Below are 16,854 nucleotides of genomic sequence, written 5' to 3'. Positions count from 1 at the left end.
ACCTTTGCTTTTGCTTTAGCATAAACTGATAAATTCAGCTACAATGAACTTGCGTACTCCAACACAATGCTGGGCAGGAAATCCATATTTCCAGGTTGGGAGGAACTTAATCTGGAAATCTGCAGACCATTATGAGGCCTCCATTCTTTTTTTTTTCCATAATCTGAAATATTATATGCATATACTCAAAGATTTTTATTTCTAGGACAGCGTGTCTTCTGCATTTGAGGCTATATAGAAATTCAATTGCTGTTTCATTTCTTCTGTATTTTTTTCCTCATCTCATTTTGAGATCTTTGAGTTGTTCTCAGGTGTCTAAATGCAGTTGCCTAGAGTGTAAAAGCAGCTCATTGTAAAGCATACATATAAAATAGATTAGATGAATTGCACCCTAAAAGTGTCTGTTTCTTTCCATTGACTATTTAGAGGCTGTAGTGACTAGCTCAGCTGTCTACACTTTATGTCTGCAGTAAACTAAGAATAATGGCTGAGCTAGAACAGGAGACAACATTCAGACTGGTTTCAGTGATGTGGACAAATTAAGGTGCCTCAGACATTAATGTGAGTAGTTACAGTTTTGTGGACTGCCAAACCTGAAATTATGAACAAGGGACTGAGGCTTCTATCTCCTGTTTCTTTGCTGAAGTCATGAATTCTTTGCATGACCTTAATTAACGTCATAAATGAGGACTCTGGAAAACAATGACGTCTTGTCCTTGCAATTATTTCAGATGGCAGAAAAAAAACTTGGGTGCCAAGTCCATAGAAAGAGCTGCATTTCAAAAGCTAAGAATTTGGTTTGTTTGTTCTTTGTTCCATTGAATTATCCTGCAGACCTTTAATAAGGCTGAATCTGGTTAGGCAACCGGGGATTCCTACTATGCAGGGAGGACTACGGGGGAAAATGGGCAGGAAGGAAGCGGAGAAGCCATTGCAAGGAACAAAGTGTCAGTGGCTAGTCAACAGTAACCAGGCCAGAAGAGAGAGTGTCCTGTCCCGGGCCCCTCCAGCCCCACACACCAGATGCAATATCCTTTACAGCCTCTGCTGTTGTGACTAGCTCACAACTGTTAAAGTTTTTTCCTCTTTTTCAAGGATTCAGATGTACTTTTTGTCCATGCTTATTCCGTCATCACAGGATATACTCTTTCGTCTCAAGTCCCCACGTTGTGACTGACCAGGTCAAAGCTGAAGTGATTTGTAGGGTCCTGCTCTTCCCCACCCTCCTCTCTCATCAGCAGAGAGCCACCTCCTGACCACTGTGCATCAAGTCCTTCAAGTGCCTGGACATCAGTACCAGTGGCTGAGGAGCCACTGCCTGTGAATCCCTGCTGTTCCCTCAGGTGCTCTCTGGCATTGGCTCTCTTCTCTTTAGCTCAGAAAATAGGAAGAACGTGTGTATCTAACAGACTAGCTAACTGGTGAGCGTGCTCCTGTCACCTCACCAGCCTTTCTTCACTGATAGATTTCACTAGGGAGGCAGGGGAAGACGAGTTGTAATTTTAGGGTTGTGGGGTAGGAGGGGTATGTTTTCTGTATCTGTCCTGCTTTCCAAAAAGTTTTTGCTTCCCATCTTAAGTATAGCCGTGATTCGATTTCCTGACTGGTACACTCAGAAGAAATGGGGATTTTACCACTAGACCAACTGTAGACAACATCTTTACCTTTGCAAGTAGGATTCGTGGGCTTTAGCTGTCCTGTGGACTACTTTTGACAACGACTACAAACTAAACGTTCCCTTCCCTCCAGAAAACTCTTTGTGGGAGGAACCACCTCTTACAGTATATGTGTGCCATGCCTAACACATGGGAATCCCCAGTTCTAATTTGATAAAGTGCTAGCAGCAGTGCTAATAGTAGCAATAAAGTAGTAGTAGTAGTAATAATCATCATCATCATCTTCATCATCATCATCTATGCCTTAAATACAATGAAGAGGCACCACATTGTTATGGGGATTGCCCTGAACGAAATCTTTAATAGCAGGGCAGCACAAGCAAGTTATCATAAGGGTAAATTAGTATGTGAATTTACAATAGGCGGAGTATACTGCAGGGATGGCAGATAGCTCAGTCCTACCCCACAGTGGGCTAAGTACATGCACATATTATAGGCTATCTAATCTCTCAATGAAAGTGGTGTCATGCTTCAAGTTTCCCATGGTATTAGCTACACCTTGGGTCCCTCTTTGTCATAACAAGCGTAGAGTGACCCCGTTACACTTACATTGTTTAACAGCCCTTTACCCCAGAAAGTGTTTCTGGATAACGTTTTGACAAAGGTTTCTTTTGGAAGCATGCCACTCGTGCCTCTGGTTGCACTTGTAGCCTTGAAGAGATCTGAGATATATAGACGTGCTGTGTGGGAGTCATCCCACCTAAATTTGGACACTTCTACTGTAGATACCTACATCTGCTCATCACCTCAGCCTCCCCTTCACAGTCGGTGGAAAGGAATATACCTTTTTAGGGCCCAGCTCATCTGGCCTATTTCAGATGTCTATTTCAAGAGGGAATTTTGCACATCCTAGAAGAGTAGTCCACTGACTGGAGAAGGAACTCGTTGACTAGCTCAGATATAGCTGTCCAAGTTCTACAGATGAATCCACCCACAATTTTTAAGGAAGTGTATCACATCCTTCTGTTTCTCGATGAAGCCTGGCACATGTGTATGTCTGTGGTGCCTTGGTCCCTGAAACTATCTTTATCTTGTAAAGTTTCCTGGTTTGGGTTTTCATGCAAAACCCATATTTCACTGCAAGTCAGCTTTATCACAGTCTGTTATTCCTATTAGTGCTGCCCATCTGGGCACCACCAGCTTTACCCCAATTAAAAACTACCCAGTTCTCTACAAGGCCTTGAGGGCAGCATATTTCCATGGCACAAAAAACAAGGGACAGAGACCATTCTGCTATTTGATCACTCTGGATATATTTTCATATATATTTCCAATCTTACATGCTGCTGAAAATTTCCCGCTTTGAGCAAACCAACTTTTCTTCCATAGAATGGTATGTGACATGCTCAGCGGGGCGATGTGGACTGGAGAATTAGGGATTTTCTTTTTCTCCCACAAATAATTGTAGTTAGGCATGTAAAGTGGACAGGCGAAAACTTTCAAGTGAATTTTCCCAATCCCTTTTTTTACCAGGCCTGCTCTTCATTCTTGGCTGTCATGATTTTGTTCTCTTGCAAGGTACCTTGTTTTTTTAAAGGATTTCTATGTGCAGTACTTTTCAGTTAGAGCAATCAATTGAATAAATTACTTCCAAAAGTTAATTGGCATCACTCATGTACACTGACAATCTCAAATATTCCAAAACTGTATCAGGGCCCAAAAATAGTGAGAAAAGTTTTAGAATTCTGATTTTTTTAAATTTGGGTTCTTTTAATTTACCTGATGGGCTGCAGACTTTTTACTTTTAGCAAATGCATCTTAAAGGGGTTTTTTTAGCAGACACATCTTAAGGGGTTTTTTTTTCAGTAGCCACAAGGATTTGAATTTTTATTTAAATAAACCCCAGAAGTGCATCTAAGCCCATGATTCTGAGAGCTGAGGCTTTAAGAAAAATAATGAGTGTCCTAAAACTCCTGACAAAATTAGTAAAGCTGGCAACATTGTTGATCCTTCTTATTAGACTTCATAGTTGGCTTATAGGTTGGTGGGACTGTAGTTATTCTGCCTAAATAGCAGACATAGCACTCTAGGAAAGTACCACGTTGCCAAGTTACGACACTGTAGCAGTTAATCACTGTTTTCTGCTGGTTTACTGTGATCCCTTGGAATCCATATTTTGTGAACCACTGTTTTCAAGAATTACAAGGTACATAAAGAGACAGAATGGGATGTAACAGAAAAGCTGGAAGATTTTTTGAACTTTCAAGCTGCCCTCACTCTGACCTATACTTATGGGCAGAGGTGTATTTTTCCCCACATGCTTCTGATGTACGTCCTTTTCTTAAATACACCTGAACAGTGGAAAGACTTCCCTGTATAGTGAACCTTTTATTATATATCTAGTAAATTCAGTATGTGCACAATGAATGGCACCAAACAAATCTATCTGTATTTTCAGCAGCAATCAAAAAAATGCTGTTTATTTTAGATAAAGAGTTAAGAGTTATAAGAATATATCTTCATCCAAGAGAAATACTGCCCATCCATTTTCATGATTTACAGCTCAGGAAAGAAATTCCTCGTGTAAGTTATTAGGGAGTATGCTTAAGAAAAAAATAAACTTAAGGCAATCCAGCAAATTTCCCATAGGTATTGGCTAGCTCGATGATGAGTAAATTAGACACTTTTGCGAGAAGGAATATTTGTATTATATGAATTCCGATGTCTAACTTTTTTGCTTATTTTAGGAGCCTTTGCTCCATGTAGAGTGAATACAGCCCTCAGTGGGTGATCCTGGAGACGCCCTTGGCTATGCAGGAAACCTGTGTTGCCCTCAGGCACCTACTTTAAATAAGGAGTTAAGAGACTCTTTTAAGTTAGAAACTGTGGATATTCTCTCTTAGGCAAACTTTCTTCCAGAGCATTGACAGTTTTCATGTTAGACTCATGACACGCTTTTTGATTATTCATATGCAATAGCCTACTGGATCAAATTTTGGTTCCAGTTAGGGAAATTAGGAGACTTTTCACATTGGCTTCTGCGGGCTTAGGTTATGGCTGGCCATCTACTCCATCATTTATTTCTTTTGGGGTTTTTTGCCTTTCCTCTTCATTTTATGACATTCAAATTACTGATTGCAAGAAGCACTAGAAAACACTTGCACATTGTTCTGAAATAACATTGTCTGAGCTGTGGTTACATTTGAAATCATAATTATCCCACTTCTTCACTGTCCAAACACCATTATGTTTTAGAAGCTCTCTTATAACTTGATCGTGTTGTGACAGGAACGAAGAGAAAAACTAACAGCCGCACAATACTCACAAAATGAGCACTTGACAATACCACCACGTAACAAATGTTTGTGGGATCTCACAGGATTATAACGTCAATATCAGACAGATTACATGAACCACCTGGTTAGCCCTCCAGCTCCCCACTACATGCCTCTTTGTATGCTTTTTAAATACTTTTCATATTTATTGCAGTGGCACAGGACACAAAATATATATCCCTAGCTTTCCTACTAGCTATCCTCCCTTAGCCTCACCTGTACCCCTGCCTTGTTTTCCTCCTTTCCTACCACCATTATATTTTTTTCTATTTGGAAACTTGGGAGCGTTTCCCAGTAAAGCCGATGCCAGTAGCGCTGCGTGAATCATCCTTAGAAATGATGAATCACGGAAGCCGTCCTCCTTCCCAACCTCATTCAGAAACCAAAAATAGCCCCACTTGCACGGCATGCCCCATGTCTCCCATCGCACCACACAGGACCAGTGCCAGGGGGTTGACGCGGCTTGGGGGCGGCTCTTTGACCAGAGGAAAATCTCTGCGGTACCAGGAGGGACCCGGCGTTTTGGTGTCCCTGAGGGAGCCCCAGGGTGAGGGCAGCCGGGTCTCGGCACTAAGCTCGTTGCCATCTGTTTCCCTTTCAGCCTGAGCCACCTTCGTCCAACAAGTGGCAGCTGGACAAGTGGCTGAATAAAGTCACCCCGCACAAAGCACCCATCCTGACCCACCATGACGGCCCGGCGCTGGAGGCCCATCCCTACTACGGCCGTGTGAAGGGGGAGCGGCAGGAAAGTGAGAAGACCCCAGCCACTGGCCCAGCCGAGCACCGCAGTGGGGAGAGCCGCACTGCCGCCGCTGCCGCCGTCGGGGACGGACCGCGGCCCAGGACCGCCAACAAAGCGCCGGGCAGCAAGGGCAGCCGGCAAAAGTCACCCCCCGCTGCCGACGGCGGGCCTCCGAGGCGGGCGGCAGGGAAGAAGACACCGCGGCGGGCCGAGAGGACCTCTGCTGGGAACGGCCCCCACTGCCCCGGTGCGGAGGAGCCCCCCGGGAGCCACAGCTTTCCGGAAAGCACTGCTGGCGAGGCGCCGAGGGCCCGGCCCAGCGGCAGCAGCAGCGGCGGTGGCTGCAGAGCAGGGCACCGCCGGGAGCCCCGCTCGGCTGCAGCCGGCGAGAAGCGTCGGGCCCGGGGGCCGAGCAAAACGGCGCCCAAATCCAAGGAGTTCATCGAGACTGAGTCTTCATCCTCGTCATCCTCCTCTGACTCGGGCTCTGAGTCGGAGCGGGAGGAGCGCCCGCTGCCCAAGGCGCCGGCGGCGGCTGGGGCCGAGCCGCACGCCAAGGACACAGGGACCGGCACCGCCAGCAAACCCCACAGCGGCTGCAGTGCCTTTGGCTCCATTAATGCCAGGACTAGTAGTGAAATAGCAAAGGAGCTGGAGGAACAGTTTTACACCCTGGTTCCTTTCGGTAGGAATGAGCTCCTGTCTCCTCTGAAAGACAGTGATGAGGTAAAGTCACTGTGGGTCAACATTGACTTGGCTCTTTTGTCCAGGATTCCAGAGCGTTTGCCCGAAGAGCCACTGGCCATGAGCGCCGGAGCAAACCAGGCGGCCAGCCTCCCGCAGAGTAGTAGTGCTGACCCCCCTGCAGAGAAGGGTTTACCAAAATCTAGAAGGAAACGCAAGGTGAGCTTCGGGAGGACCGATCGGGGTGGGTAGGGGGGCCTCTGGCAAGTGGGAGGCAAGCATCGCTTGCGCCCGCATCCAGTGCTCGATGGCGGTGTCTTCTCCAGACCAGCGCTTCAGAGCTGGGCTTTGTCCCTGCTTGCCGCGTAGAAACTGGCCAAGCCTCAGGGGAGATGCCATTCCAGGAGGTGATGAAAGTCCTGGCTGCGAGGGATCACAGCCCCTTGGAGACAGCGTTTGCTGCTGGCACGCAGCTTTCCACATCTTAGCAAAGACACTGCCTTTTAGTAGGATAGTATTCTCTCATGAGGCTTCTCTCAAAACCTGAGCATTTGGAGGTGATGCTTAGGTCGGCAAAGGGAATATAAACAGCTAACTTGTCACAGTCTGCACGGTATCACTGCATGTGTCGAAAAAGGAGAGGCAACGTCTTTTTCCCCCTCAGATTGTCCTTCAGTCCCAGCAGGGAGCCCTGGCTTCGTGGGGTATGCACTCGCAGAGACCTGGGACCTGCCTGGCTCTGCTAACTGCCTCCCTCGCACCCCCATGGCCCCCTTTTACCTCAGGGCTCTCATACAGCTGTAAGAAGTGGGGGTGTAGTCCATTAGCTGCCCCCTCCCCAGCAGCACCGTCACAGCAGCCGGGTGGGCACAGCCCTCCAGTCACATCCACCCCTCCGCCCTGCTTCTCCCGCTTTCTGAGCCGCTGGTGGTGCCGGGGAGAAAGCCCCCTCCACCCCATGGCCACAGATGTCCACCGAGGAGGCTTTCTGGTCCATTTGTACTGATCTGACCGCAAAAGTCACTCTGAACTGGAATCGCCATCTGCCCAATTTCTGGACAGTTTTACTGTGCAGTCATCTGTTGCCCTCTGAGCTACTGTACGTGTGCAGACTGATCTGTACATTTTTGGGGACCATTTATCTAAAGCAGTCTTTCCTTTTTTTATCTTTTTTCATTTTGGGGTTCTTTTTTTTAGTATCTGAAAGGTGGCAGTATCTGTTTGATGCGTTTGTCTGCATTTTCTTTAGGAAGTAGCATGGAAGTTGATTGCACAGTACAAAATTATGGGGAACAGGCCAAGAAAGAGTGGCAGAAGCAAAAGATTTATGTTTTGTGCCATAGGAGATGCCAGTGTGATAGTGCCAGGCTGTGCACACAGAAGGAAGCAGGAGGACACAATAGAAGAGCAAAATAAATGCAGTCACGCTAGAAATGCTTAATCCGACTTTCTGTGGCACATATTATCTTTTACTCTTCCATCTTAAAGCATTGCTGTTGTTGGTGGTTTTAGTGATATAATAAATACAAGGCATTCCTGGAGTACCAAATTGCCCCTCAGCCTGGAATAAGACCCTCAATGGGACAGTTGCCATGCAAACTCACAATATGTGATCCCCCTTCCCAAAAGACTTTAAGAATAAGACTAATAAGAATGGATTATCAATCAGGCGTAACTGCAAAATTAGAAAGAGGTCCTTATTACTTCCACCTCTGTCATGATCTCAAGATGGGCAACGTAGAGACAGAGAAGGATGGTTAAGCACACTGAGGTGTGAGAACAGCTTCACTCCTGTGCAGTATAAGCTACAATGTTAACCCCATAACAGCAGCTATAGTGGCAGTCGATAACATAAAAAATGTTCTTACCATGCAGCAAGGCAATAAATACAGCAGAATCAACAGTTCACAAGTAAAACTCAGCCAGCACTGGCAACTAGAGAAGTGTTAGAAGTGGAAAAGGATGTAGACTTACTAGGAGGTTGGGAAAGCAGAGCCTTTGGGAGACAATGGTATAGAACCTAAGGATCACAAGATGATATTAAATAGTGGCAGCAACACTAGCTATGTTCATATTAATAGGTCAGATAGGGCCAGGGTCCAGCCCCAAGCGGTGGCACACAGTCATCCATCCTCTTTGTTTAATTGTTAGCATGCTTGCTAACGTGGTTTTAGCCTGGGCCAACTTCTGTTCTTCCAAACACTGTCTGACTCTCACTCAGGACTGCACAGATTAAGGTCCCTTCCCAAAAAGCAGTCCAAATGTGGCATGCCCTGGTTTGAAGGAGTGAGATGAGTGCATGGGTGCGAGCTGTGCCATGCCGGTTGGCCTCAGGGCCAGTTGCTGATCTGTTGTATTTACTAGTATGGGCATAGTCACCGCTGCCAAGAAAAGACAGGGAGAGACAAAAGAGGTATGAGGTTGAGGACTAGGCAAGAGAAAGGCACACAGGAGATGGGCAAAGAGGGCAGTATAAAGAAAAAATATCCTGAGGTGCAAGTGGGGAAGTGGTTGAAACAAGTCAAGTTTTATATTCTACTCCTTTGTTTACACACTGCCTCTTTAGATTTTAGTTTTTTAAGACATGGACGAATCATCTCTGATCCACGTTAGGTATATGCTCAAAGAAAGTGTCATCATTAATACCAAAATTGCCAGAAAATACCAGCCCCTGACTTGTTGAAATACTTTTGGATCTGTAGTAAATCCAAAACCTACAAGATTGTTATTTTTCTCTTCATTCAGTGTGAGAATGAGGAAGAGTGCAGAGACATCAAGAAGACTCATTTAGAGAGAGAGGGTTCTTCACGATTAACTGCCTCTGCCCATAGCATCACAACAGCAAATCACTGCAATATGAATGAAAATAGGTAAGCATTTTCCTTCTTATTTACCACTGAGTCATACAACTAGTTGCAGTTTAATGCCGTGTGTTATTTTTTCCTTTAATAGGATTTATTTTTTAATTATCACATTTTATGTTGAAAAATTGCCCACTGCATTCTCCTTTCTTCTGGTTTAATGAACATGTTAGCAGCTCCTGACACATTTATATACTTGCATTTTTGTCCTATTGCACAAAGAAGTTGTGAGTTCAAATGTGAGGCTCATGGAATGAGTAATTATAGCTAGAGCAGCGTGATCGTCGGAGACATATTCCCAAACACCATGTTGTAGGTACCAATGCACATAGGTGACCATCTTACAACCTTTTCTTTCCTTACAGTGTTACAAGTTTCAAACTTAAAGTTTGGCTGTATGTCTGGGTTTAAATACAATTATCTATAAACTCTGTGGAAAAGACTGAGAAGAATATTCATAACAATGCCTGCAATACTCAGTTCCAGAATATATTTGAGATCCAGGGTTTTTTAGATTACAAGCAATCTATTCTGTGTAATTAGTGGGTATTTTAGGACAAGGAACTCAGACTTTAAAAACAATCAGATTTTCAAAGGATGCAGGGCATGAAACAAATGATGAATATTTAGCATTTGCTGGCATGGTTTATGCACACAGACCCCTATCAATGTCAGATTCATCATGCTGAGTTTCTCTGGAGGCTTCCAGCAGTCAAACTTAGACATGCATCTTTTCAGAGTTCAGCTGCATGCTGCTTAGTACATGCTGGTCATCAGTATTTCAAAAAAAATCATTTTCTGGTAGTACCAGGGTATCTCTTGAGGTGGAACTGCTAAAATTAGAGAATAGTTGTATTTATTGTAGTAGGCTTTTCTGTTGTATGCATCACTGATGAGTTTGAGCAATTCTTGTCATCAATACTGGAAAAAATCATGGAGAAAACTAATATATATAGTGCTTATTCAAAAATATGCATTCGATTTCTTTGTCCTGACATGTCACATATGTTTCATAAAGTGAAAACAATACACAGAACAGTTTGTTTTATTGTAGGTGATTGCATGCAGGCATGCCATTCCTGTTACCGCAGTGTCATATGTTTTACATCGCATTCATTTTCAGAGAATAGCATGGCTGTCATAGCTTACTATGTCACAGGGTTAATTCTGTGCTTCCTGGAAGCAGGACAATAATTTGTGCTTTGCTTGACATTATATTCAATACTCCTGGTAGCAACTGTACATTAAAGAAACAAAGAAGAAGGTCTTAAACGTATATTTGCCTCCTAATTCTTCCCTGGTCTGCCCTGCTTTCAAGATGTTTCTGTGGTTTATGCTACTGTACGGCATGATATCAAATGCTAATATTCCCACAGCTGAGGATGGGCTACTGAGGCTGTAGCTAAACCAGCAGTGCAGATATCAGGACCTCCTGTCCCTCTTGCAACCATCGGCTGCTCATGCTGGCACATCCCCCCTCCAGTTATGCCACCATAGCTGTCTGTGAGGCTCTCCTGTAAATTCACTCAAGAAACTTGTCTGAAACCAGAACTCTTTCTTCTTTTTTTTTTTTTTTTTTGGCCAGGTTATTATTATTCAGCTCCCAGCAGAGCCACACAGACAGTTTTGACAGCACAGCTGAGGGCTGGTAGCAAAGAGAGGAGCAAAACCACCTTCAGACATGAGCATTTTCTACTGTGGAATTACAGTCTGAGGTGCAGACTGAGCAAGGCCCTCTTTGACAAGAAAGGCTGCAGCGTCAAAAAACGTCAAAACCCCAAATACCTTGCATCTACGTCAGGTGCCACAATCTGCCCACTCCCAGCAGACCAGAGCTCGCTGCAGGTTGTTACGCACAGCTTCTCAGTATAGGATGATTGTGCTGCTGCAGTTTGACTGCTCACAATACACTTAGGTGGGCCCTACGCAATGTGCAAAAGGCCATGTAGAAGGTCTGCAGCATAACTACAAATTGCAGCTACTCCTCACAAGCTCTGGGCCAAGCTTTTGAGGCTTGGGTACGCTTCCAAAGAGCTATGGTTTCTCTTGGATGCATTAGGCCTGCACTTTGACAGTGATGTATGGCTAGTCAAGGCGTGGGTTTATGTTTGAAAGAGGAAAAGAAATGACAGCATCGGCCTGCACATTCCAAATAGTGCTAAAGATCTTATTTTTCTTAGGGGGAGAAGAAGGGCACAGTTGTCCATCTTACACACCCTGATTCTTGCTTTCATAAACAGGATTGATCATTAAAGCAAAAGAGTTCACATTGTGTTTTAAAGGTACTACACTGTGGGAAACAGGAAAGGTTCTGAATTACGATTCATGGCTTCTTTCACAGCTAGTTTTTAAAGACTTGCCAGATAAATGGACAAATGTATGATAAGAGCACATTTAATTAGCTCTGTTCTCTGAAATGATGTGCAGAAATAAAGTATAGTTTGTACCATATTCTTTTTTGCGATTCCATTAAGTGTATACTGTCTGATACAGTGACTATAAAGAAGTGAGAAATGTCCATAAAAAGTAATAGGCTGAATAAAGAGGAATGTGACAGGGAAAGGTATTGTGTTAAAATAGTCTGTCTGACCTTAATCACAGTTTTAGCCTTAATGCAAACTGTCTCCTTAAAAAAACTTTTATTTTGTGTGTGTTGCTTTAAGATTTTCAGCTAAATATTTTCTTCAAATTAGTGCATCTGAAGTTTATTTCTGGGCATATTTTTACGGTCTGTCTGACTTCTCCTCATCCAAAGCTTCTCCCAAATAAATGAAAGCGGAAAATACTGTCTGCGTTACAGCGTTCTTCTTTAGAAGACAGAGCAGCTCACATTTCTGTGTGTCTACTGTTTGCATATGTTTCCTTTTGTCTGTGGTACCAGCCTATCTTTCTTTGTCTTCAAAATCTGTATTAGATTAGTATAAACAGTGCTACCAAAGGCTGGGCATTGAGCACAAAGACAAGCCAGTCATCTTTAAACACATTTCCTGTTTTAGTTCACATATGGTTTTATTGCCATGGCTTATAAATTGTCACCTGTAATGGTGAAATAGGGCTCCATAACCTGAACTTACACTTCAGAGCCTAATCTTTGTCTCCAGCTATCCCTTAAGAAATGGTGAGCAAGTGGCCATTTATCTCTGTATTTTTTTTCAAGTACTCTGATACAGACTTTATATTAACTCCAGAATTACAATTTGCCTTGAAGGGAAAGAGAAGAAACATGATACAAATTTGTAAATGAACTCTTGGTCCCAATACTGTAAGCTTGTTTCCAGATACCAATAGACTTTATCCTGCCAGCAGGTTTTAAATTCAAAGTTTTGGTAATATATAAAACATTTACCTTTCTCAAAGCCAGCTTTGTGACACTCCATTACTGTAATTTCCATTTCCAGCTCGGCAATACCAATAAATAAAAATGAGAAAATGCTTCGGTCACCCGTCTCTCCCCTCTCTGATGCATCAAAACACAAATACTCCAACGATGATTTAACTTCCTCCAGCAGACCTAATGGCAGCAGTCTATTACCTTCCATCTCCTCCAGCAAAAAACATAAGGGTGAAATCCAGTCACAGCCACATCCCGGAGACTTCAATGTAAGTTTATGCTCTTGTTCACAATATAAAGCCTAGCTATATATTTTTCACTTTGTATTGCAGTCTGTGATAGTTTTGCAGAATGTTATGCAAAAAAATTGTAATAATGAATGTTTTATTGTAAGTTCAGTTTTTCTGATTTGGAGTTTATCAAGGCACAGAAGAAAGTAAAGAGGGCAGGCTGTAAAGTAGGCAGATACCAAAGGCTACATAAGCAAAAGGTAAAAGCTAATGGCCCAAAACAAATGGATTTAGGCCTCCAGAGTATTGTTTGGGCACAATGCAAGCCCCCTACATCCAAAAGTATGGTGCATAAGGCCTCTGCTGTATAAGGCCTCTACTCAGCCGCTGCCTAACCATGAGTGTGCCTGCAGACGAGTTCTCCTACATGTCTTACAACCAACTTTCTCAGACGTTTCTACTTACTCTTGACACCGATGAACAGCTTAGCACCAGCCTCGCAACTCAGCTCCATCAGAGCCCAGGTATTCAGATACCTATGAGAGAGTCGTGGTCACACTAAATGTGTCCAGAGCCCCCTTCCAGATAAGGCCGTATTACTGCACCGCGTGGTAGCTACTGCCTTCAGAGCACAGAGAGACAGGAGCAGATGCTGCCCCCATTTATGCATGAGTCCTGCAATTAGGATGCTGGAGTAAAGAGCCTGTTAGCTCTTCTGATTGAGGGAATTCACATCTCTCTCTCTCTCACCTCTCAAAATCATACCCTACCCTCCAGCCTGCAGGACGCTGCCGGTAGAAGATCAAGGGCAGAATATTGTCACATCCTCGCCTCGAAGCTGTTCTGCTTTGTGTGAAATACCTAGAAGAAGCAATTTGGGTACCATCATATTGATGTCCACTGCTGGAGCATCTAGTCAAACTGTTAGGGCATTCTGCTGCTGCTAGAAAGGCCCACGCTCCTCTCCTTGCTACAAAAGCTATTTATATATTTTATCCTATATCTATTTGTTGTATTTGTTATTTGATACATAAGAGGCTTCAAAAGCCTAAGTATTAGTGCCTAAGCAACTTTCAGGAAAACAAACCACCTGAGTTGTAGCAGTGGTCTCTTCCAGCTACTTTTGTTGTGTGGATAACTGGCCCCACAGTATATATTAAGTATACATGTATATACTTAAAGATATTTATTTTTTGAGAGTGGAGGGGGAAGTAGTAACTATAATCTTAATTTTGGACACTTTTTAAAAACCAAGTTGTCATAAATTGTGTGTTTCAAGAATATCTCACAGATGCTTTTGGTAAATTGAAATAAAATTAATTACATAAAAATATTCCAATAAAAAGGGATTTTAACATATCATAGTCATTAATTTATTTTTTCATGGATTAAATGTAAATTTTTAAACATTTTAACTTCTAAAACATAAGTTTAGAGGTTTATAACCCATTCAGAATTATAATGATATGATTCTTCACTGGATATCTTGAAAACAATTTAAATTCCTTCACAGGCAAATGTGCTGGAAATCAAAAGTAAAAGGTGATTGCTTTATGATCCACACCCTTAGCAAATGCATTTCACTGAGATTTTCTGCATAGCCTAGCAATGCACCATTTGGTCAACGTTTTAACAACCTTTGCAATAAAATTCTTATGTATCTGGTTATTCATCTGAAAACTTTAGCCTGCTGAACTGATCTGGATGTGCCATATAGAAGATGAGAGCTCATGAACTATAAATGTTAAAGTTAGCTTTGTTTTATCCCAACTTCCCATCTGGCATCTAACTGGCATGCCCAAGTGGTCCTTTGAAATTCTGTCAGAGACCACAAGCCAGGGAGTGGCTTTTATCCATTTGAGCTTTTTGTCCATTTCCCTATTGCGTTTCTGTCCGTCACCCGACAGAGAAAGAACAGTGTTTTCTGGCAGTGGTTATCAACTAAAAACAACCTGGGGCCCTCTGCTTTGCACTGTACCAGTGCGTGGTAGCCTACACAGCAGGTCACTCAGTGGGACGAATGGCTCATGAGGCCACATGAAGAGGGCTGCAGCTGAGGGAACGCATGAGACCCTGCCAAAAGACATGAGCTTCCACTGTGGCACAGAGCAGTGATCTTTCAGGCTGATCAGGGGCCCAGAACAGAAAGAAACCTGGACCTTGGGCTACAAATTCATACTGCATAGGCACATCAGCAGTGCAGCATGAAACAAGACAAACAAGTGAGCCTTGCTCTCCTGAGGCAAGGTACAATGCTAGTTTGGCAGCTGAAGACTAGAGATATAACTTGATCTTCTAAATGACCACAACAGATCTATTATTTAAAAATTTCACTTACTGTGTTTCAGCATGTTTTGATAGTTACTAATAGTTCAGCTCCATTTCTTCCGTATATCACATTGAAACTCGAGCCCTTTAGAAAGTGCTCTGAGCAATATCTGTGAATTTGTGGCTATCAGTGACAGGACAGTTACACATACTCCCTACTGAAATAGTAGGAAAACTAACTGCCAATTTACAACACAATGCAAAGACGCTCTGTTGTTTATTAGTTGCTTTTTTGAAGTTAGTAGCCAATTCCTCAATGTCTTCTCTGCTGTTTGTTGTCTAGAAAGCAATTCACATGAATTCAGAAAATGTTCTTCTCTGCAATAAGCCCCAGTCCCAAACAGAGCCTTGGTCACCTCTGTCCAGCACACCCAGGGACTGCAGAAGGACAAAGCTTATCTTCGATGATATGTAAGTACAGATGACTTTAAAATAAAGAAAACAATGTCATTTTCTCCATTTAAAGAGAGAAAAATGCAATTTGTCCAACAGGAACTGAGACATGGTCAGAAGTATTATAGTAATACTGTACATCGAGAAATGAATGAGACTTACTATATAAACTCTTTAATTTTTCATAATAAATTAAGCCTCTAATCATCAGGGAGCAGTAAGGACTGGCTGTTCCCTAAAGGACGGGGAGCCAGGAGCCAAGGGGCAGAACACGGCTGGCAGGGTAGGGGCCGTGCTAGCCAGGGTCCAGTCCCACAACACCCAAGCAAGGTGAGCAGGGCAGGCCCAAAGGTGGAGTCAGGTTCAACCAAGAGCCTAGATCCTCAGGCAAGACCATGGTGATGAGGCAGGCCCAAGGTCAGGCCAGGAAGTCAGGTCAGGATCAGGTCCGGTGAGGGTCAGACACAGCCCAGTGACTGCCAGGTGTGCGTAGTGGTGAGGCAGGTCTGAAGTCCAGCCAGGAAGACGGTCTCCAGGTCAGGGTCCAGATCAACGAGGGCCATGGCCAGGCACAAGCATGGCTGTGAAAGGGCTGAAGACAGGCACACTTACAATGAGTTGGACAGGGAGTGAAGGCCCAGACCTGAGCTTAAATGGATTTCTTCAGCCCATGGGCAGAGAGGGGAGGCCCCACATGAAGCAGGACAGGGCCATTAAGGCTTTATTAGTACCCTTGAGGCTCTGGCTTTAATTATGCACACATCAGACTTAATATATACAGAACCATAGCAAGGCAGGGTGACAGGGGCACCCTTCTTGTGCACCCTTTGGAGCAAGGGGAGAGGACACATAGGAGCCTTGCATCCCTGAGCCTTGACAGCTGCTGCTGTCATTGCTAGTGCTGCTCAGAAAAAAGTATCACAAAGGCAGGGTGAGCAGGAATCAACAGTGGGTGGCATGAGTACCTGGAGGGATACCTGGCCCTCCCCTCCTCCACTACATCCTTCAAACATCCCCTGCTCTCCTCCTCTGAAAAGAATTTCAGCCTGTAATTGTCTTTCTTTTCTTTTTGGTAAATTAAAATTGCTGGTTCATTTCCCAGGGTCATTTAGGATGTGGTATTATTTAGATGAGGTATAAAGATGAAACTGAAGGTTGAAATCCTAGTATCTAGAAAATCCAGATTCTTTTTGACTTGCAATTTTCTGGCCTGAAAATACTGATTTTTCTAGTGTAGAAGAGGTTCTCTTGAAGCTATGCCTCAGACTGCCTGGAGCAAATACAGCTCTGTAAGCTGTGTGACCTTAACACGCCTTTCGTACTCCCAGACTTTC

General features: G+C 43.7%; 1 protein-coding gene across 1 annotated transcript in view; it reads left to right on the top strand.

Annotated features, from left to right (window-relative positions):
• AFF3 (ALF transcription elongation factor 3) overlaps positions 1 to 16,854 on the top strand; it is a 333,696-nt gene that overhangs the window by 291,277 nt on the left and 25,565 nt on the right. Inside the window, exons 12-15 of the mRNA XM_076328910.1 lie at positions 5,553 to 6,596; positions 9,123 to 9,247; positions 12,637 to 12,838; positions 15,411 to 15,538. Coding sequence (XP_076185025.1) covers positions 5,553 to 6,596; positions 9,123 to 9,247; positions 12,637 to 12,838; positions 15,411 to 15,538 — 1,499 coding nt within the window. The remainder of the gene's footprint in view (positions 1 to 5,552; positions 6,597 to 9,122; positions 9,248 to 12,636; positions 12,839 to 15,410; positions 15,539 to 16,854) is intronic.

This window comes from Aptenodytes patagonicus, chromosome 1 (genome assembly GCF_965638725.1).
Source record: "Aptenodytes patagonicus chromosome 1, bAptPat1.pri.cur, whole genome shotgun sequence".
Taxonomy (NCBI): domain Eukaryota; kingdom Metazoa; phylum Chordata; class Aves; order Sphenisciformes; family Spheniscidae; genus Aptenodytes; species Aptenodytes patagonicus.
This window is presented reverse-complemented; position numbering and strand designations above follow the sequence as displayed.